This window comes from Thalassophryne amazonica, chromosome 18 (assembly GCF_902500255.1).
Source record: "Thalassophryne amazonica chromosome 18, fThaAma1.1, whole genome shotgun sequence".
In the NCBI taxonomy this organism is placed as follows: Eukaryota; Metazoa; Chordata; class Actinopteri; order Batrachoidiformes; family Batrachoididae; genus Thalassophryne; species Thalassophryne amazonica.
In genome coordinates, this window is record NC_047120.1 from 48631935 (window position 1) to 48654647 (window position 22713).

Consider the following 22713-nt stretch of genomic DNA (forward strand, 5'->3'; position numbering starts at 1 on the left):
TTTTGTTTTTATTTATATTTTACACAATGTCCCAACTTCATTGGAATTTGGGTTGTAGTACAAACAATGGTTTTAGCCTCTGTAGCTACTTTTTCCATTCATAACATTACATGGGTTGGATTTTTCTAGAAGTCATCAAATTAAACTATGTGAAGGTGTAACTCTATGAAGAATTAGGGGCTTGGTCGCTTTGAGTGACACTTATTATGTTGCCTCCAGGTGGCCACCCTTTGGCAGAGGCAGCCAGCTGCTGTTGACATGAATGTTTGTCCTTACTGAGCACTTTATGAGTAATATCTGAGACTGGAGCGCTTGGAAAATTTTTATTGTAAGTGCATTAATGGTAAATATCCAGCAGGTGGTTATATTCTATTTTAAGATCCTTGGGACACAACAGCGGCCATTCTGTTGCTTGCAGTAATAGATAATGTCTTGCTGTGTTGTTAATTGGATTAACAGACCATGAAAGAAGTTGGTGCTTCAGTATTTCTATTGAGTGAAATGTTTGTATTTAATTTGTATGTTAGCACTGTCATCACTAATTAGCAGGGAGCAGTAGCATGGTGTTGTTAGTCCCTAACAACACCATGCTACCAATACTGATATTACATGATGTTCACAGTTTTTAATACTTGCGCCCAACCTACCTGTTAGGAAAACCACTGTCTAGTCCCCAAAAATATTTCATGATTACCTAATCCAAGCTTACCTAGCCTGTTAACTAGCGTGGAACCTTTCAGGTAGGTGGGGATGTTTGGGCTTCATTTTCCCTGCCCAAGTCACACTGATCTTGATCAAGCTCTACCACTTAACCCATTTATGCGTTGGCCAGGAGTTAAGTGGAGTCAGGCACTGCCAAGATGACAAACACTCCACATGAGCTTCAAATAAGTTCTTCAGAAGACCTGTGGGTGGTGTCATACAGGTTTATCCATTATGTATTCTCTGCTGTCTGTTTTGTGAAAGTTGCTTCAAATGTGAAGATACTGCTGCTTGCCTTTTAGAAAAGGGGTGCTTTTCTGTCCCTTTCCCACAGACTTGACCAATGAGAGTCCAGATATTGACTCGAATGCCTTTACTCTGCAAGGCAGAGCTAAATAAGCTAAATGAGCGCTAAATAAGTTGGGTATTTTGTAAGTATCATCCCAATCGCTTATCTGTGCTGTTATTCTTTTACTGTTGCAGAGCTGCAGTCCTCTTGGATCGTCTGTTAAGAGAGGCAGCGTGGCGCCAGGAACATCGGCAGCGGCCCCGCCCATTCTCAGCAGAGCGCTGTCGAAAGGGAAGCGCTTCAGGTGAAAATGTGGCATCTAATTATTTCTGCCCATGTTTTATATCTTTGTCTCAGCCTACAAATAAGAGGCATTCAAGTAAGAAATTGAATCATCCCTCCAATATGGTAGAATATATGAACCTCAAAATAATCAACAGCTCTTTTGTAAAAGTGTTGCAAAGATTTATGAATGTAAGCAGGAATGCCTATATCCTGGGCCTACAACACATTGCCAACACCATTAGCTGTAAATATTCAGAGCATCACGCATTTTTGTCTCCAGGCTGTCAGTGAAGTCCACTGACCACGATAAGTCATGAATAATTTGCACCTTTCCTTCCATATAGCTCAGCCATTATTTTCCAGGACATTGTCTTGACCTCATTAGGTAAAGCTCCAGATGGCAAAATTTCCATCTTGTGTATGTGAGATGTATAGCAACTATTCTTTAATTTTCTTCATTTTATCGTCTTTTCATTAGCGACATTTTCTAAGGCACCAATTACAGCCATTGAAATGGAAATCTGCATCTCTCTGGTTAACCTTTTATGACCTTATACTCTTGAACATATGATAAAGGAGTTTGAAAACCATTTAAATTTTCATGAAAAAGAATTAGCATCAAGTTTTAAACTTGATTTAAAAAGACTAAAACATTGAGGCAAACATTGAGGATTTTATTTCAAGTTCTAAATTTTTCAACAAGGAAACATAATCCAGCCCAGTGGATGAAATTTCAAGATGAAACTCAAAACTATAATCTCAAATGACAGAGTTTGCTGAACACCCGTGTGGCAAAGCAAGATCACTGAGACATCTAAAGAGATCACTGAGATCTCCAGTGCAAACGAGAGATCACTGGGAGATTGATGAGATCATTGAGAGATTGTTTTGGACTGAGTTTAAAACAATCACTACTATTTTGAGGAGATCTTGGTGACCGTGGAGATCAGTGGAAGATCATTGAGTTCATTGAGAGACCTTGGTGTTCGCTGGGTGCTCACTGAAAGATCGTTGAGAGATCAGGCCATTTTTTTCATCTCTCAACAATCTTTCATCGATCCTCACCCTGTGTAAAGGGGTTTTAAAAAATTCACACATGGAAAATACACATACAAATAAATTACAGAGGATGACACATACGCTGTAATTGGCATCTTTTAACATAATTTACAGTTAATTCAATATGGCACGAAGTGATAAGAAGTTGGACTACCAAACACCAAAATGGCGACCTGGGTTTGATTTCCTGCTCACACTGCTGTCTGTGTTATTGGACAAGACACTTCAACTGTGTGGTCTCAGTAGATATGAACCTTAGCTGGGGAAGTAACACGCTTCAGACCAATGTCCCTTCCAGGTGTAGTCGTAGACTCTCATCCGCTTCATGCTACGGAATCTGGGCATAAGCATCGGCACTGATGAGCCTCAGGGTCTGTATAGGACTTAAATCATTTTGCACATTAGTTTAAATATGAATGTTGGCACAGTGGGACATGTCTGGGCTTGTTCAGGCAGGCACATGTAAAGTAAACATTTTGTTTGCATGTGATTCATGAAGACTTGATGTTGACCACCTGTTTCCACCTGAATGTTATTTCTGGTGCCACTTTGAAGATGATTGCAGCACTTGAGAAGCTGAGCGAGGAATCTGAGGATTTGAGTTTGCAATTGTCCTAGATCAAGACTAAGGGTGCTTTCACATATACCTGGTTTGGGCCAAACCAAAATAGCAGGTGTGAACGCTGTCTTGGACCATTGTCTGGACCAAAGGACCAAAATTTGGTCCAACCAAAAGAGGTGGTCTCGGTCTAGATCAAACTGACCCAAACTGATCCATAGTAAGGTATTACAACTTAACAGATTTTTTTTCATTTGTTTAAAAAAAAAAAAAAAAGGCATTTGCAAAACCAAAGTCTGTTTAAGTTGTAATTTGACAACCGTGTGATATAACCGGGCGCCAGTAGATGGCAGTGTTCTATGCATTTTGACCCATCGACTGGATGGCAGTGGGAAATAACTCAGTTTACCCATAATCCCTGTGGGCATCTGTGTGTGCTAGATGTTCAAAACTTCAGAATTAGTGCATTATTTTAAAATTAAAAGATATGTGTTATATTTTCACTTTGTAGAAATGACAGAGTTGACATTAATGTAGTTATTCTATCTGGATAAATTTGATTTGTGGTTTTTGAAGTTAGGTGAAAAGTTAATCCACTAGCAAGAAAGTTAGCATTGCTAATTAGCGATTAGCGGATTAGCGGAACTGTGCCCACCACTGCTGAGATGAGCTCATGTAGTTGTTTGGTGATGTTGATATCTTTGCAGGAAATGCCTGTCAAAGTCTTTAAGGACCTGGGACACTTGGGAATTATTGGAATGACCTTGTGACAAACGAGCATTTACGTCGAGAAACTCAGATGAGGAGTATCTGTTACAACATTTTAGCCATGTGACACGTTTGTCCATGCATGAGCCGACACTCTGATGCTTTAATGTTGAGCACCACCAGTGGACTCATCAGCTGGACCAGTATATCTGCCTGGGTGGTTGTAAGATGCATGCTCTCAGACTTGATTTGATCTCTTCAAAACCTTTTCTGCTTTTCTAGTCAGAAACTTTTTCATAAATCTGAGCCAAAACAGTAGTGTTTCTGAAGATGTGCATGAATCAGCAGGAACTAAAAGCTGATGTTGTCCTCATCAGGCTGTAGTAATATTTACAGTGTGCGACCTACGCGAGGACCCGGGGGGGGGGGGGGGGGGGGGGGGGACTGATGTAGATGATGGCAGACAATGGTCTTGCTGCTTTTGTTCATTGTTAATCATACAGTAGCTTCTGTTTTGTTTGCAGCTCCAAAAGAAGAAAGCCAAAAAAGGCACAATGGATGGTTGAACTAGCAAAGCAGATAGTTGTTACCTGATGGACCTGTGATACAATCTGCAGCTTTCTAGGAGGCTTTCCTGTGAGATATTAAAGGTTTTTATGACAGAAAAGTGACAGCTCGCAGACTCTATCTGACCGTGATGTCAGAGCGATGTGTGAACATCAGCTGTCACACCTATCGTCCTACATCTGAGTGCATGTGAGAGCGGAGTACTCTGAGAACGCTCCCGCGTCAGGAAGTCCTGCTTTGTTCACACACGTAGGTGTCAAAGTGGCTTAAATGTGCAGCTGCACAAATGGTTCAGCGAAAATGTCTGTCATGCATATTATATGAATGGATCCATAAATAAACGGATTCTGTAAAATCGGCAAAATCACCTCTACAAAGTATCGTATAAGAGCGGCCGTGCAGCAGTCAGCATCAAATGCTGGGCGAATACCAGGACGAGCACCATGGCAGCCCATTTGGGGATTATTGCTTTGGCATATCCATGTTACTGACGTTACGCCTCACAGCACACCTCAAAAACAGCTCATTCACGTAGCACCTTTAGCAAATCAGCAGAACGATGCGATTGCTGCTAAATGTGTTTTCACATGATCTGGGTGTGTTGTCTTAATCAAAAGCTCTGAGCCATATTGTGAGACATGAGTGCACGTCAGATGTTGTGAATGAAAAAAAAACAAACAAACAAAACAAAGCAGAACATTGTGGGCACAAGACATCCAGAGCGGGCTCACAGAGCCATTATGTTGCAGTGGACAAGCTTTGGCCATTTTGCAGAAAGGTTATAATATGCAGAACAGGATGTGCAGGGCTTTCTGAAGCTGCGTGGAGATAATGGTGGGAAAAGCAGGGGTTGTATTTGTAGAAGATATGATGACAATTATAGGGCGCACTCTACTGAGACTGTAGTTCTTTCTTTCATTCTGTATTTCTTTCTTTTAATGACCCAGTCCAAAGGCTTCCATAGCGGCTGCAGGCACAGATCCGACTCATCATGGCGGTTTATTCTCCACGGTGCCATGCGAGTGCTTTCGGAGGCCTGCTGACAGTCAATCATCTTTGTCAGGTTGCTCTCAAACTAAGAAGAGACTAGGGAGAACTAGACGGTGATGGATGATGTTGTAACGATTTTAGCTATTGACCTTAGAAAATGGACCAAATTGTGAGCTATCAAGAGGAGTGCCCTATAAAATCCTGTCAATAAATCCTATTAATATTGCCTGAAAATGTTAACTCTGTATCACTGGGTACACACAGGTTTGTCCGCTTCAGTACACACTGCAGCTGATGAAGGTGAGAACGTGACAACCCCCCCCCCCCCCCCCCCAAAAAAAAAAAAAACAGGATTCAGAAAAAGGCAAAATCTTGGTCATTACCAGTTTTCAGAAAAAACAAGAAGTAGAAGGGCACTCCATACCTCCGCCACACCACTTATCAATATCGAAGGATGTGGATTCACAAACGGGCAAACAAATATACGATGTTGTGTGTTGGGGGGGCGTGGCTGGCTGTGTTGGTGTTCTTTTCTTTTCTTTGCTCTCCAGGTGGCATGAGGGCTGATTTGTCTGTGGAGAAAGTTCTGGCTGAAGAGTCCTCACCCTTATTAGCGTCATGTGGAACACCTGTGGCAGGGGCTCACGTGCGGCCTTGAAGACTTGCAGCTGGAGCAGATAATTGGATGGCGTTCTGCATATAAGTCATGTGTGATTTGAGCAGAGCTGCCGGGAACTCGACCTTGTGACGTTTGTTTGTGAGACGCTGAGGACCGCGCCTGGGTTTGACATATCGAGCCCGTGAAGCAGGGAAGGGTGAGGACACATGCTGTCTGCACACACTAAAGGTAATTAAGTGATTAAGTAATTGTTGATAGTATCTTGGTGTTTTGTTACACAGTAAACTGAGACTGTGAAGAGAATTGTGCAGCTTGCTTCTCACTGCGGTGGCGTGCAGGATAAGTGATCCTCCACTTGTTGTGAGAGGCTGCTCATTTGTATAAAGTTAAAAAGAAACATTGACCTAAGTGTGTTGCTGATAGCGTGTTATGCGAAAGATAGAGTTGTATCTGCTGACTCACCTCACCTTCTCTTTGCTCCACAGAGAATCGGTTCGTCGTGTCCACCTGGGGGGTGTTTGGCGGTGGTAGTGAGTCCAGGAGCGCCGGACTTTAATCCTTGCGGGTGCTGGAGAACGTGCCACTTATCACTCCACCAGAGGGACGCTTTTTATGTTTTATATTTGTAAGCACAGGTGAAAAATAAACTGTTTCTGTTGGGAACCGCCTTCTGGTTATTTTAACCGCTGGGTCCTGTCAGACGCAGGTCCGCTCCTCAACCCGCGTCGACACATAACAGTAGTTCCCGGCCATTCCATAATGGACCCAGCGGCAGAGGCGGTTCCTTTTGCCGAAAAGGTGCAAGAACACTTGGAGAAAATATGGGAGCAATTACAGCATCTCGCAAATCGACTTGAACAAACAGACGCCCGTGTTACGGAGCTTGCAGCGCAAGCCGTTCCGCTTCCTGCAGCTCCAGCTGTGGCATCATCGATACCGGGGCAGATAACTCCATCACCCAGGGATTCGGTGTTCGAACCGGTTATTTGTCATCCGGAGCCTTATGCGGGAGATGCCGTAGCTTTACGGGGCGTGTTTGTAGACGGGTTAAATGAGGCACTAAAAGACGATCTGGCGGTCCGTGATGAGCCAAACGATTTGGATGAGCTAATATCGTTGGTGATTCGTCTGGATGATCGGATGAGGGAGCGTGGACGCGAGAGAGGACGCCCATCAGAGCGGTTTTTTTTGTCTCGAGACTTTCCCCGACACAGGTTTGGGCCGCCTCTTCTTCGCCCCACTGAGGCTCCTCCGACGGGACCTCCAGCTCCTCCTGTTGACGAGCCCATGCAGCTCGGACGAGTAGAGATGTCTGTATTGCCCCGACACGCAAGCGTCAAGAGAAATAACGGCGACGTAACTCCAAGTGTTCTGGGACAGGCAAAATAACACAAAAAAAAAAAAAAAAAAAAAGAATTTCTAGCACAAGTAAATGTTTTGTTTTCTTTAATTAGGGGTTATGAGTGTTTGGGGAGTTAGGGGCGTATCTGGTGGAGTGATTGAAGGACTCACTTAATTGTCAAGTTTGTATGTGGTTTAGGTATTTTTTGTTTGGGTTGTTGGGTCGTTTTATTTTGTTGTTTTTATTTCTCTACATCCCTAACCCCGACCTCACTTGCCCCAAGCTGTTCGTCTTGTGGGTTGTGGGGTGGTGCAGGTTGGTCACGCTGAGCATTCTCAGAAGATCTCTGCACCTAGGGGGGGGGGGGTGTTGGAGGCGTTTCTTTGGTTTGGTTAGGGCCCGGTTCCACTCCAGCCTCGGTGAGCCTTTGTACCGTTCGTCATTGGTGTTGCCGGGGTGTGGTGCAGCGGAGACTTACCTCAGTTGGAGGGGTGGTCCGATCTGTTGCCGTTCGCCATTTCGGTAGTTCCACCCCTCCCGAGCGGCTGGGGTATGGTCGGGTTGTGGCACTGGACGCATTTCCAGTTCTCTGCTGTGCCTTGGGGTTGAGCTGGGTTAGTTTTTTCCTTGTTCCCTTCTCCGGCTTACTATTTTGGGCCGTTTGCCAAAATTGAGCCGCCGGGGGGCTCTGGGAGGAACCTGGGGTCTTTCGGGGTGCTGGGGAGGGTAACGGGATTTATGGTCGTTTCTATCCCCCCGGGGTTGTTTTTGGTTGTCCTCCGGGGGTTGGTTTTTGATTTCGTTTTGTTTTCCTTCCGGGTTCCACCTCTGGGGTTGATGGGACGGTCCCCTGGGCGGGGAGTTGGCTTGGGACCGACCAGCCATGTGTGACCACGTCTGGGGTTCCGGGGTTGTGGGGTGGGTACCTCCTGGGGTTGATGGTACGGTCCCCTGGGGGGGGCGCCGTGTTGCTCCATGTGCACCTGGGGACCTTTGTTGGGCTTATGGTTTTGGCTGTTCCTCCTGGAACTGGCAATGAAGGCCTTCTGGGGGGGATTGGGCTCTGCAGGTCGTTCTGGGGGGGTTGTTTGTTACTTTTCTTTTATGCATTTACGTTTGTATTGTGTTTGTGGGACTGTGTTGGGGGTTTTGCGTTTGGGAGTTTTTCTTTTCTTCCCGGGGTTGATGGGACGGTCCCCTGGGAGGGTTGTTGGGTGGGTTTTTGTGTTTTTTTTTCTGTGTGCGTGATTTTGTTTTTGGGGAATGTTTTGGGGGCTTTTGTTGATTCCAGCCGGTCTTCCTGCTGCGGTGCCTGTCCTGCTTCCTGATGTGGACCCTGGAGGGGGATGCTGTTCTCGGGCCTGGTTGGTTTGGTCGCCGGGAGACTTCCCGTTGATGGGGGGGTACTGTTGTGTGTTGGGGGGGCGTGGCTGGCTGTGTTGGTGTTCTTTTCTTTTCTTTGCTCTCCAGGTGGCATGAGGGCTGATTTGTCTGTGGAGAAAGTGCTGGCTGAAGAGTCCTCACCCTTATTAGCGTCATGTGGAACACCTGTGGCAGGGGCTCACGTGCGGCCTTGAAGACTTGCAGCTGGAGCAGATAATTGGATGGCGTTCTGCATATAAGTCATGTGTGATTTGAGCAGAGCTGCCGGGAACTCGACCTTGTGACGTTTGTTTGTGAGACGCTGAGGACCACGCCTGGGTTTGACATATCGAGCCCGTGAAGCAGGGAAGGGTGAGGACACATGCTGTCAGCACACACTAAAGGTAATTAAGTGATTAAGTAATTGTTGATAGTATCTTGGTGTTTTGTTACACAGTAAACTGAGACTGTGAAGAGAATTGTGCAGCTTGCTTCTCACTGCGGTGGCGTGCAGGATAAGTGATCCTCCACTTGTTGTGAGAGGCTGCTCATTTGTATAAAGTTAAAAAGAAACATTGACCTAAGTGTGTTGCTGATAGCGTGTGTTATGCGAAAGATAGAGTTGTATCTGCTGACTCACCTCACCTTCTCTTTGCTCCACAGAGAATCGGTTTGTCGTGTCCACCTGGGGGGTGTTTGGCGGTGGTAGTGAGTCCAGGAGCGCCGGACTTTAATCCTTGCGGGCGCTGGAGAACGTGCCACTTATCACTCCACCAGAGGGACGCTTTTTATGTTTTATATTTGTAAGCACAGGTGAAAAATAAATTGTTTCTGTTGGGAACCGCCTTCTGGTTATTTTAACCGCTGGGTCCTGTCAGACGCAGGTCCGCTCCTCAACCCGCGTCGACACATAACATATGAGGTCTGTCCATAAAGTATCGTAACTTTTAATTTTTTTTAAACTATATGGATTTGATTCATATGTTTTCACGTAAGACATGCTTGAACCCTAGTGCGCATGCATGAGTTTTTCCACGCCTGTCAGTGACGTCATTTGCCTGTGAGCACGCCTTGGGAAGGAGTGGTCTCGCCCCGTCATCAGATTTTCATTGTCTGGAAATGGTGGAATGATTTGGGGTTTTTTTCCATCAGAATTTTTTCAGAAGCTGTTAGAGACTGGCACCTGGAAACCATTCGAAAAATTTATCTGGCTTTCGGTGAAAATTTTACGGGCTTCACAGAGAATAAGGTCTGTTAGTGCAGCTTTAAGGACCCCTTTAAGGACGCTCGGCGCGCCATGCTCCGAGCTGCGACGACACGGCACAAGCCACCGGACCATTTCTAAATGGATGGCTCTGTGGATACGAGACTGTCGTGTGCTCTTTCTCTGGTTATCACAAGAGCTGGACATCAGCCATTTTCCGGCAGATTTCACTTTTAACAAGAGATTTTGTCATGGAAAGGCCGCGCATAAAGACCGATTCGCTTTGGAAGCGAGACAAAGAACACCTCCGTTTTGGCGTGTCCAGCTCTCCACAATTTCACTGATACTTACTGGACTGGTAAGCGTTTCTGTGTAGGCTCTCAGTTACTACTATGGACTGGTAAGCATTGAAACCCGAGATAGACATGTCCAAACTTGTCCTCTGACACGCCGAAACGGAGGTGTTCTTTGTCACGCTTCCAAAGTGAATCGGTCGTGATGCGCGAAGCCTCCGCGCGGCTTTTCATGACAAAATCTCTTGTTAAAAGTGAAATCTGCCGGAAAATGGCTGATGTCCAGCTCTTGTGATAACCAGAGAACGAGCACACGACGGTCTCGTATCCACAGAGCCATCTGTTTAGAAATGGGCCGGTGGCTTGTGCCGCGTCGTCGCAGCTCGGAGCGCGGCGCGCCGAGCGTCCTTAAAGGGGTCCTTAAAGGGGTCCTTAAAGCTGTACTAACAGACCTTATTCTCTGTGAAGCCCGTAAAATTTTCACCGAAAGCCAGATAAATTTTTCGAATGGTTTCCAGGTGCCAGTCTCTAACAGCTTCTGAAAAAATTCTGATGGAAAAAAAGTCCTTTTCATTCCGCCATTTCCAGACAATGAAAATCCGACGAGGGGGCGGGACCACTCCTTCCCAAGGCGTGCTCACAGGCGAATGACATCACCGACAGGCGTGGAAAAACTCACGCATGCGCACAAGGGTTCAAGCATGTCTGACGTAAAAACATATACCGTATTTTCTGGACTATAAGTCGCACCGGAGTATAAGTCGCACCAGCCACTTTATCCATTATAAAGAAAAACAAACCATAAATAAGTCGCACCGGAGTATAAGTCGCACCAGCCACTTTATCCATTATAAAGAAAAATAAACCATAAATAAGGTCCACTGGACTATAAGTCCCATGGACATACAGGTATGTTAACATGAAAAGTTCAGATGATAATATTGTGACGGCTACCGTTTTCGGATGCATATTTCACCAGTCGCAACTTGTAATCTGCAGAGTATGATTTTCTTTTGGTGGCATTTTTTCGGGCCTTCTCCGTTGTCTTGTTATGTTATCAGTAACGTTAAAATTTTTATTTTTCTATGGTAGTCAGAAGTCGCAGGAACAGTCACACAAGCCTCGAGTGCCCTCTCGTGAGCTGCATTTTACCTACGGATATGTTTGTATTTTGCGGACCACATTGCGAGCCGAACCATGCAGCGCCTACCTGCGCAGCTCATGACCACCCAGCGGTGTCGATCCAGCTCCTTCCAAGTGCAGACGCTAATCCTCCGCCGTCGCTCAGTGCTCCCATGCAGCTCTCAGCGTCAACTCTGCTCACACTGATATCCAAGGGTTGAAGCTGTCTTGTTAGCCGTCCCGGAATAAACACCATGTTTGTCTGCTTCAAACGCTTTTCACAATCATCGACGCCAGCTCCTTCCAAGTGCACACGCTAATCCTCCGCCGTCGCTCACCCAGTGCTCCCACGCAGCTCTCAGCGTCAACTTAAACTCTCTGCTCACATTGATATCCAAGGGTTGAAGCTGTTCTGTTCGCCAAGCCGGAATAACAGCAAGCACAGAGTTCGTCAGCTTCACACGCTGTGGGTGAGGTGAGGAATACGCATCCAAAGTTCTGTTCTCTGATTGGTTATCGCGACCAGCGTGAACTATAGGATGGCCGTCATACTACAGTGCCCATGATGCATTGCATTTCCTTTTCCGGTGGCCATTTTAAAACATAGATCGACTCTGTCACGTAAAATTGTTTTGTTACAGTAAATTAATTGAGATCCTACCGGTATATTTTTCATTTATAAGTCGCACCGGAGTATAGGTCGCACCCCCGGCCAAAACATGTAAAAAAGTGCGACTTATAGTCCGGAAAATACGGTACATGAAATCCATATAGTTTTTGAAAAAAATAAAAAGGACCGTTACTTTATTAACAGACCTCGTACATTATGCTATATTCCAGAGTTTAATCCAGATCACCTCCAAATTTTAATTGATTGATCCTGGACATATTTCCCATCATTCCACCAAATTTGGTTCAAATGCGTTCAGAACTTTTTGAGTTATCCTGTTAACAGACAAACAGACAAACGGCGGTGAAAACATGGACAACGCCGTGATCTTTGTGGATTCGGTGGGTGCCCTGATGATCCAGGCTTTCAGTGACATCTTGGACTCAGGCATTGAAAGTGTTTCTGTATGTCATGAAAGTGTTGAGCTTGTTGATTTCCTGATCTCAGCAGTGACACTGATTTTTTGTTCCCCCCCCCCCCCCCAGCACCTCGGCCTTTAAGGTCAAGAGAACCTTGAGAAGAGATTACAAAGTCTTGAGATCTACAGATAGTTCTATTTGCCAATACCAATACCATTGGAGGTCAACCAAACTTTAAGTCTTTCATTGCTTCTTGGGAGATAAATCTGTTCAGAGGATCAATGGATGGGTAGTTTTTGAGAGGTGGGGATGGGCCAGTTGTCTGACTGGCTGGTTGCCATCCAAGACCCGGGTCAGACTTGAGATTCAGATGAGGCATACTACTTGTATCACTACACTATGGCCATGTGGCGCACTTCCCTGAGGATGACCCAGCACACAAGTGCCTCAGTTTTGAAGGTCCTCAGAAACTGGAAATGGTCAAGGGGATGTCCATGTGTCGTGCACCATGTATAAGATAAACTAGTCTTCTGCTGGAGTGGTTGACTACAAGGAGATAGAGAAGGATGCAGAGAGAGTGCGTGCAAGAGACGGAGAAGCCTTTCTAATGATATCCCTAAATATACTCAAGCCAATCCAATCAAAAAACACATTACTTGAACCACCACTTCCATTTTGTTTGGATGTAATTATTTCCTTCATATTGATGGGCGACGTGAGACATTTCTGTTCCAGTTGGCAACTTTTCTGATTATTAATTATAGATGTAAACATAGCTGATCTGGCAGGAGGTAAATGTTTGGATAACACTATATGTATTCAAGGGCTAATGAAGTGAGGAGTTGTAGGTGTGTAGTCGGAGAACTCAAAGGAAGTAGATTCGTGGGGCGGAATGTTCTTGGAATCTCAGAAAAGAGAGTGACAGGGCAAATCAGTGAGTCTTCACTGGTCGTGGGAGAAAAAAAAACAGAAAAATATTTCAAACTCCGGAGCGGCACTGATTACATGCAGAAGTGGAATTTTCACTAGATTATGCATGCAGAATATAAAACATTGTGGATGTCACTTAAAATCAAAAACTGCATGAGTTTAGGCAGAGCTCTGAGGTCACAGCTCGTTAGCTGATTGGCTGCTTCGTAGCTGTTTTATGAATATCAGCTGCATTGATTTCTTCATTGATATTCTCACTCATGCAAATCAACACATTCATTCATAAACATGGCTGCAAGGTCAGCTGACTCGCAACATCCAATCATTCATCCACGATTGCAAAGTCCAATATTTAATGCGTGTTTACCATCACAACCAGTTTCAAATGCAGCAGTACCACCCCTTCCTCCTTTAGTGAGTGATTCAAGCTAAAGTACTGTCCTTTCAGCTCACCCCACTGGTCAGGCACGTTGATGATGGTGTTCAAGGAAAAACTCCCTCAGCGTTACTCTTATCATTATTTTAAAAAATAAACCAAGGATAGACTTTCCATATGTGTATCTAAATGCTGGTGAATAGACTCAGCAATGTTACCTGAATCCCTTTTGGCTCGGAGAGTTTTCAGAGTGGAGCCATTTTTGTCAAAAAAAAAAAAGAAAAAAAAAAAGCTGCATTAACCACTTAGTTTAAATGGCAAATAACCTGAAACGCGCAGAGTGATCCACTGTAAAAATAGAAATTACACAGTAAGGTACAAAACCTCTGAGCCTTCCGTTCAGCCAGAATTGTTGCTATTCATGAATTTAGGTTTTTAGCAGTAAGAGTCGACTTTCTGTTATGCGAGGTCAGTGATGAAAGCGTTCTGAGGAATACCAAGTTTCTGAATGTGTAATGCTATTCATACCAGACAATGTGACGCTCACGTGACACATTTGATTACTAACAGGCATAGAAACGTTAACTGTGGTTAGCATTAAGTTAAGAGTTTAGAGTTTTTTTAATGTCATGTGCACAGTAAAAACAGGCAGTTATACCACACAATGAAATTCTTACTCTCTTCATTCTCCCTAAAAAAAACTGTATGTAGAAAGTTCACATCAGATGATTTAAAAAGAAACATAACACATTATAAAATACACATTATTAAACGGAAGAATGTATTATATACACTATTTAAAGGGTGTACAGGTTAGAGGATGTGGGGATGTGCAGTTTATGGAGTATTGGCAATTTTGTGCAATATCGTGTAGTTTTAAGCAGCATTCCTGCTGTGCAGGAGTCGTAAGGTGCATGGATGCATAAATAGTGAACAGAGCTATAAATACTTAGAGGATAATGATGAGGAGAAGAATGCCTGTGAGATAACAGTCACTCAGGTGGTGGTGGTGGGTGGGTCAATGTTTAAGAGAGTTATTGAGAAGCCTAAAGCCCCCCTGCCACTTGCATGATTTTGATGCATGCACTTTCATGCACATCGTCATGATGATCACACTCGCTGTGTTCCCAGCTGGACGCCGTGCTTTGTTCCACTGGCTGCCACGTGTTGTGCGCTGGATGCTGCATATATAAAATAATTATTTTGTAACGGATTAATCACTTTCTGTCCGAGTTAGCTGTTGAAAACACCTCTAATCGCTTCTGGAATCACAGGGGAGCACTCCAGCTGCTACTTTTCTCGCGTGCACGCTGAACAAGGTGGAGAAAGTATTTGGAGCCGTCTAAAAAGGTAATTATTTGTCATGTTTATATTGTAATGGCTTGGTAAAACAGTTACATGTTCTTTCCTTCTTTTGTGCAGCTGTAAAAGTATGTTTGTCATAGATTTAACATCTTGTTATAATCGTTCAGATGAGCTGCGCTCTGATGCGGTGCACTGACACAATCACTCACACTGTTGGTGTTGGCAAATAGATCGCGCAACGTTCACTGCCACTTCACGTTTGTTGCATGACATTTATGCGTGAAATATGTTTTCAACATTTCAAAATTCTCTTTGCACAATTGCACACACCGGTGCCCTTCTCACGTTCAGTCTACACCCGTTAACGTCGAGTTTACTCTCCTGCATGACACAGTGCGTGCATCAAAGTCATGCAAGTATCAGGGGGCCTTAATGGCCTGTGGGTAGAAGTTGTTCCCCAGCCTAGTAGTCCTGGACTTCAGACTGCTGTAGTGTCTGCATGATGGTAGGAGTGTGAAGAGTGGGTGTTGGGGGTGTGTACTGTTCCTGATGAGGTTGGTCTGGTCTGGTAAATGTCCTGCAGTGAGAGGAAGGCTGCCCCAGACATGTACGGTGAGGTACACTGTACCTTCCTGTCTTGGACTGTGCAATTACCATACCAGACTGTGATGGCAGTGGTGAGGACACTATCAATCATACACCTGTAGACATTGCTGAGAATTTTGGCTAACATACCAAAGTTTCTCAGTCTTCTCAGAAAGTACATTAGCATATAGAGTCGCCCATTACCAGTCAGCATACTGATACTAGTAGATACTAACGCTAGTAGCTAGTGTTAACTGTGGTTAGCATGAGTGCACATACAGCATATGGTTACTGGCAATTTTCAATTTCAATTAAATTTATTTAATTTTATCTAGCGCCAAATCACAACAAAGCTGCCTCAAGGCCCTTCACACAAGTAAGGTGTAACCTTACCAACCCCCAGAGCAAGCACACAGGTGACAGTGGAAAAACTCCCTCTGGTGATATTGAGGAAGAAACCTCAAGCAGACCAGACTCAGAGGGGTGACCCACTGCATAGGCCAGTCCTTCTCATATAGTGAGGCGAGCCCTCCTTAGGGGGGGGATGCTGGGGGGGAGCGTGTGACTGCGGGGAACATGATTTTTTTTCCCTGTACTAGAATAAAGTGTAATTGCACATCCACTACAGTAGGTGACAGTGCTGCACAGCAAAAGCATAGACACGCAAAATAGTAATAATAACAATAATAAGTAAAATAGATAAGATAAAATAATACATAAATAAATAAAACCATGATAAAACAATAAATTTCAATAAAATAAAAATAAAATAAGACACAAGGACCGTACAACTGACATGGTGTTAAAAGCCAAAGAATAAAAGTGGGCCTTAAGACGGGACTTAAAACACTCCACAGTGGGAGCAGATCGGACGTGTAGGGGCAGAGCGTTCCAGAGTCTGGGACCGACCACGGAGAAGGCTCTGTCCCCTCGAGTTTTAAGTCTCGTCCTAGGCACCATGAGCTGGGACTGGCCCTCGGACCTCAGAGCTCGTGCTGGAGTGTAAACCTGGAGGCAGTTGATGATATATTGCGGGGTCAGTCCATTCAGAGCTTTAAAAACAAACAAAAGTATCTTAAAATCAATTTTGAAACATACAGGGAGACATTGCAGAGAAGCCAAAATTGGGATAATATGCTCACGCTTTCTGGCCCCTGTTAAAAGTCGAGCCGCTGAATTCTGGACTAACTGCAGTCGGGAAAGTGCGTTATGGCTAATTCCGGAATAAAGTGCATTGCAGTAGTCTAAACGAGAAGAAATAAAAGCGTGCATGACTTGTTCAAACAAATTAAAAGGGATAAAAGGTTTCACTTTGATAAAAGACGAAGGTAAAAAAAGCTTGATTTTAAAACCGCATTAACCTGTTTATCAAGTTTAAGATCGCTGTCTATGGTGACACCAAGGCTGGTGACTTTGGGACACACAAAACTTTGGAGAGGTCCCAAGTCATTGCGGGAATTGCCAAACAGAATTATTTCAGTTTTTTCCTCGTTAAGTTTTAAGTAATTCTGTGCTAACCAAGCCTTGACATCACCGCGACAGTCAAGAAGGGGTGTCAGGGGGCAGTGGTTATTTTTGAGAATCGGCATGTAAATTTGGCAGTCATCAGCATAAAAATGGTATGACATGCCATGTTTTCTAAATATCTCCCTGAGTGGGAGGAGATACAGAGCAAAAAGAATTGGGCCTAAGATAGAACCCTGGGGGACACTGCACTGCAGGGGAGCAGAAGAGGAGCAGGAGTCCCCCAGCCTCATGGAGAAGGACCTCCCACTCAAGTAAGACTCAAACCACTTCAAAGCAATCCCTCTGACACCCACACGTTTCCAAGCGAGATAAGAGAGTTGCATGGTCCACTGTGTCAAAAGCAGCAGTCAGGTCTAAAAGCACTAAAATGGCAGAGCTTCCCGCATCAGCTATTAAAAACAGGTCATTAAAAACCTTAAGAAGTGCAGACTATGTACTGTGAAACGTTATGTAACCCGACTGAAACGGGTCTAAAATGCCATGTGCATCTAAAAACGGTTGAAATTGAGCAAGCACACATTTCTCCAAGATCTTGGAAACCAAAGGAAGCAATATTCACAGGCTGTTAAGGTCAAGGTTCATTTATTGTCATTCCAGCATGTAATGCACAAAATGAACAAAATTCCATACTCAAGGCCCACTGGAGGCATGAAAGTAAAAAAAAAAAGTAAAAGATATGTAAAAGATAAACAAATAAAATCCACAAGATAAACCTAAAGTACGTTAAACAGAAGAGCCAGTTTGGTGAACTGCAAAAAGTGGATGGTGAATGTATTGCACTCAGTCCCGTTTGGGTGTGTGACATTTCGCTCATCAGTCTGATAGATTCCGGAAAGAAGCTGGACCGCAGACGGGAGATTCTGGCCTTGATGCTGCGCAGCCTTCTGCCTGAAGGCAGAGGGACAAACAGTCCATGGGTGGGGTGAACGGGGTCCTTCATATACCGGAGGCCCTGCTCTTGCAGCAGATGATGTAAATGTCACTGATGGAAGGAAGGTTACGCCCCATGATTCTCTGTGCAGCTTTCACCACATGCTCGCTGCAGAGCGGTGCAGTGACCGCACCACATAGTGATGGACTGGGTCAGGACGCTCTCCACCACACGTGTGTAGAAGGAGACAAGAGCAGCGGTGGGGGGCAAGAGCAGCTTATTTCAGCTTCCTCAGAAAGTTGAGGTGTTTGTGGGCCTTTTTTAGAAAGCTGTAGTTTGACCAGGTGAGGCTGTCAGTAAAATGCAGACTCAGGTACTTGAAGCTGGAGATCACCTGTACAGGATGGGGGGGGCTCTTCCTGAGGCTATACATGATAATGTATCTTTTTTGTTCCAGTTTATCTCAATCAAAGCACTCAGCAGAACTGATATAACTCAGCTTTATTCCCATCAAGCTTTTCTAACATCAGTCAATACGACAGCTGACGCTGGAAAAGGTCGGAGCCTGCATTAGTCATGCTTATTGTTCCCCAGTCAGACATTTGAAAATCATTACTGCTGTATAGCTTTGCACAGTTTGTTTCCATAATCAATTAATAAGCAGAAACCTAATGGACTATTTATTGTTTTGCACAAGTTGGAAGTGAAGCAGTTCAAAGGACAAAGTAGGGCAAAAATCAAATAGATTAGACGTCTTCATTCCCACTTATCCAACAAAAGCAACTCACCATGCCAGTCTTATGTTTTATTTATGCAGTGTGTGACAATCATTGTAGAATTACTCAACAGACTAGGAAAGCAACAAGGCTGTAATTGATTTGTTCGTATTTGTATATACACTTGCAAAAGTAGTGCAATCATGCCCGTGTTTAAATGGAGGCCGTTTTTGCAAAATAGAAATAATGATAACATGCGGAGATTTCTGACGTCCGCCAATCCTGATTCGGATCACCTCCAATCCTTCAAAGTGTATATAAAGTGAAACCTTGATCCAGAATCCAGATCCAGATCCGGATCTGGATCACCTCCAAAATTCAGTGGAGTCTTCCATGCCCTAATATCTATCTGTGGTGTAAATTTGGTGAGAATCTGTGAAGCAGTTTTGACGTAATCCTTCAAAGTGTAAATAAAGTGTAATCTTGATCCAGAATCCAGATCTGCATCCAGATCTGGATCACCTCCAACATTCAGGGGAGTCTTCCATGCCCTAATATCTATCTGTGGTGCAACTTTGGTGAGAATCCGTGAAGTAGTTTTGACATAATCCTTCAAAGCGTATATGAAGTGAAATCTTGAGCCAGAATCCAGATCTGGATCCGGATCACCTCCAAAATTCAGTGAAATCTTCCATGTCTTAATATCTATCTGTGGTGCAAATTTGGTGAGAATCCGTTAAGTAGTTTTGACATAATCCTTCAAAGCGTATATAAAGTGTAATGTTGATCCAGAATCCAGATCTGGATCCAGATATGGATCACCTTCAAAATTCAAAAGTGGAGTCTTCCATGCCCTAAAATCTATCTGTGGTGCAAATTTGGTGAGAATTTGTGAAGCAGTTTTGACGTAATACTTTAAAGTATACAAGGTCTATTAGAAAAGTATCCAACCTTATTATTTTTTTCAAAATCCATATGGATTTGAATCACGTGTGATTGCGTCAGCCAAGCTTGAACCTTCGTGCGCATGCGTGAGTTTTTTCACGCCTGTCGGTTGCGTCATTTGCCTGTGAGCAGGCTTTGAGTGAGGAGTGGTCCACCCCTCTCGTCATTTTTTTCATTGTTTAGGAATGGCTCAGAGACTGCTGCTTTGCTTGATCAAAATTTTTTCAGAAACTGTGAGGGACATCAAAGTGGACAAAATTTTTTCAGAAACTGTGAGGGACATCAAAGTGGACACCATTCGAGAAATTCCGATGGCTTTTGGTGAAAGTTTTATGGGCTTCAAAGAGATTACGGAGTGTTACTGTCGCTTTAAGGACGCCCCAGAGCGACTGGTGGTGCGCCGGGCTCCGAAGCCGCCATCGACAGGCTGAGCGATCATTTCATTTCTAAATGGATGGCTGTATGGATCCGTGACTATCGTGTGCAATTTCTCTGGTTATCACAAGAGCTGGATATCAACCATTTTCCGGCAGATTGTTGGGAAGGTGTCGTGACACGGACCCACAACAGGGGGCGTTAAAGAATGGACAATGGATAAGCCAAAAAGTAACAATTTAATGTTGTGAAGCGCACAACGAAGTACAGACAATAACAATAGTGCGGAATGTCAATCATACACAAGGTGGCGTGTGGCAGGCTCGAAGATAGAAGACGTCTGGTGATAGAAGAGCCGGAACCCACACAGCTTCCACCACCAACAGATCTGAAGAACACCGGAGCCGCCAAGCCCTGCGCCCCAGGTGGACACTGTCTTCAGCAGTCAGACCCGGTACTGCTGGCAGAGAACAGAAACAGTTTGATGAGTGTGAGTACACACACTCAGTAATCCCACAGTCTGTGTTCAGTAAGGAGGGAGCACCTCCACCTCCAATCACACACTCGTGCAGCTCCTGTTTAACCACTTATCTGGTTGGGGTGTGAAGCGAAGCAGTCGCTGATCACACCAAACGCCAATCCCACAGATAAGGCAATCCCACAGGAAAACGGCTGCAAAGAAGTTCAGACTATTAATCAGCGTTAAATACAGCAGAGAATATTACCTGTATGGTAGATGATTTCTCGGCGGGGAGGTGGAGTTGCAGTCCGGCTTTTATGGAGGTTGACGTAGATGAGTGACAGCTGGTGGTGATGATGTGACAGCTGTCACTCCACTGGTTCCGGCGCCCTCTCGTGCTTGAAGCCCGCACTCCAAGCAGGGCGCCATCTGGTGGTGGTGGGCCAGCAGTACCTCCTCTTCAGCGGCCCACACAACACAGATTTCACTTTTAACAAGAGATTTTGTCATGGAAAGCCGAGCAGAGGCTTTGCGCATCACGATGGATTCGCTACTGGAGCGAGACAAAACCACCTTCGTTTTGGTCTCACAGGAAGGCTTTGAGATGGCGTTCAGACAGCTGTCGGTGGTTTTTCCATCGAGTGATTATCAGAGAAATTGTGAATGTGCCTGGACATGCCAGAACATGTCCTGTGAGGCTTCATCACGGCGTTGCTTTGCGCCATGCGGCACTGCTCCTCTTTCCATGACAAAAACTCCTGTAACAGTGGAATGTGCCGTTCATTTCCAAACTGGACGCTGTGTTTTATCCGGGATGTCATCTGGCTAGCACAGGAATTGTGAAAAGATGTGGACATCAGCACTTTTTCGGCACATTGAGACAGATGTGCAGAGGAATTCCTGCTCACAGGCGAATGACGCAACCGACAGGTGTGAAAAAACTCACGCATGCGCACAAAGGTTCAAGCTTGGCTGACGCAATCACATGTGATTCAAATCCATATGGTTTTTGAAAAAATAATAAGGTCAGATACTTTTCTAATAGACCTCGTATATAAAGTGAAATCTTGATCCAGAATCCAGATCTGGATCTGAATCACCTCCAAAATTCAGTGGAGTCTTTCATGTCCTAATATCTATCTGTGGTAAAAAATTTCATCAAAATCCGTACAGTAGTCTTGATGCAATCCTGCTAAAAGACAGACAAATAAATAAATAAAAAAACATTGATGATTTTATTGCGTCCTTACCGGACGTAATTACTGTGTGGCTGTATTTCTGTGTACGTATACTGGGAGCCAGTACGGAGGCGTTGCCCTTGAGTGATGTATCGATGCAGCAGCTTGCGGCAGAACTCTGCTTCACGTTCAGCAGCTGAGCAAAGATGTTCTTTGAAGTCGACCACCTGCTGCCCTCTGCACGATGCAACAACACTGCAGCCAAACAGGCAAAGACGCTTCCAAGACTGCTGCTTCCATCATTACAGGCAGCGGGGCGGCGTGTTTTCGCACGGCCCCATAAACAAACGGTCACTTCTCACATGGCTTGTAAGGAATCGCAACATGGAAATGTTGCACCGAACTCCAAATTGTGACATAAATGAATAAAAATAAATAAAACATTGCACACTGCAAAAGCGTTTGCGTCTCTCTGAGCGTGATGCTTTCACATTCGTCATCTTTGTGACGAGGCAGCATCACATTATTTTATAACTGTGCAAATTGCCTTGAGTATTCTTGTTCTGCACATGTGGATCTGATTGGTTTTGTTTGTGTTGTGTCTACATGGAGTTCAAAATAAATTCCACCATTAAAAATAACCTTATTTATGCCTACATTTGTTTGATTCAATGCAGAATGAGGTTTCCTCTCGTTAAAATAATAATGTAATAAACAGGAGCAGTCAGTCTTTTGATTCTCTTGACTCTTAAAAAAAAAGACACTTTCATAAAAACAAACTTTCAGAGTTTTTTTTTTATGCATTTACAGTCTTATGTGTGCTGTTTTGTACTGCTATTTAATTGCTTTTTATCTGCTTTTATAAGGCTATTATGTCTTTTTAAATGTGTTTTTAATATGGTTCTGATATTTTTGGAGAGTTGTTTTTTGTTTTTTTTTGCCTTTAATTTGCCAATAATTGCAGACCACTTTGTGAATCTCTCAGTGAATGGCGCTATTAAAATAAACTTACTTAAATATTTGTACCAACTGTATCCAGAGGAAGCATTCAGTGTGGATTTACATTGTAGAAATCAACCACAAAACTGGAAATTAGAGTGAAAACACATATGGTGAAATAAGGCTGATGAGGCCCATTAGTGCCAGCGCTTATTTCTGGATATGGTAGCGTGAAGCGGATGAGTCTACAACGTCCCGTGCACAGGGTGCCAGTCTGATACAGGCTACTTCCCGAGACAAGACCAGTCGGTACCCATTTCCAGAGTGGTGGACTGTGACAGTGTAGATGAAGTGCCTTGCTCAAAAACACAGACCC

The 22713-nt window shown here is 44.2% G+C and overlaps 1 protein-coding gene across 1 annotated transcript in view; it reads left to right on the forward strand.

The window, feature by feature from the left end:
* nrg3b (neuregulin 3b) overlaps positions 1-22713 on the forward strand; it is a 613393-nt gene that overhangs the window by 574589 nt on the left and 16091 nt on the right. The window contains 1 exon segment of the mRNA XM_034193122.1: positions 1186-1295. Within this exon segment, the coding sequence (XP_034049013.1) occupies positions 1186-1295 (110 nt within the window).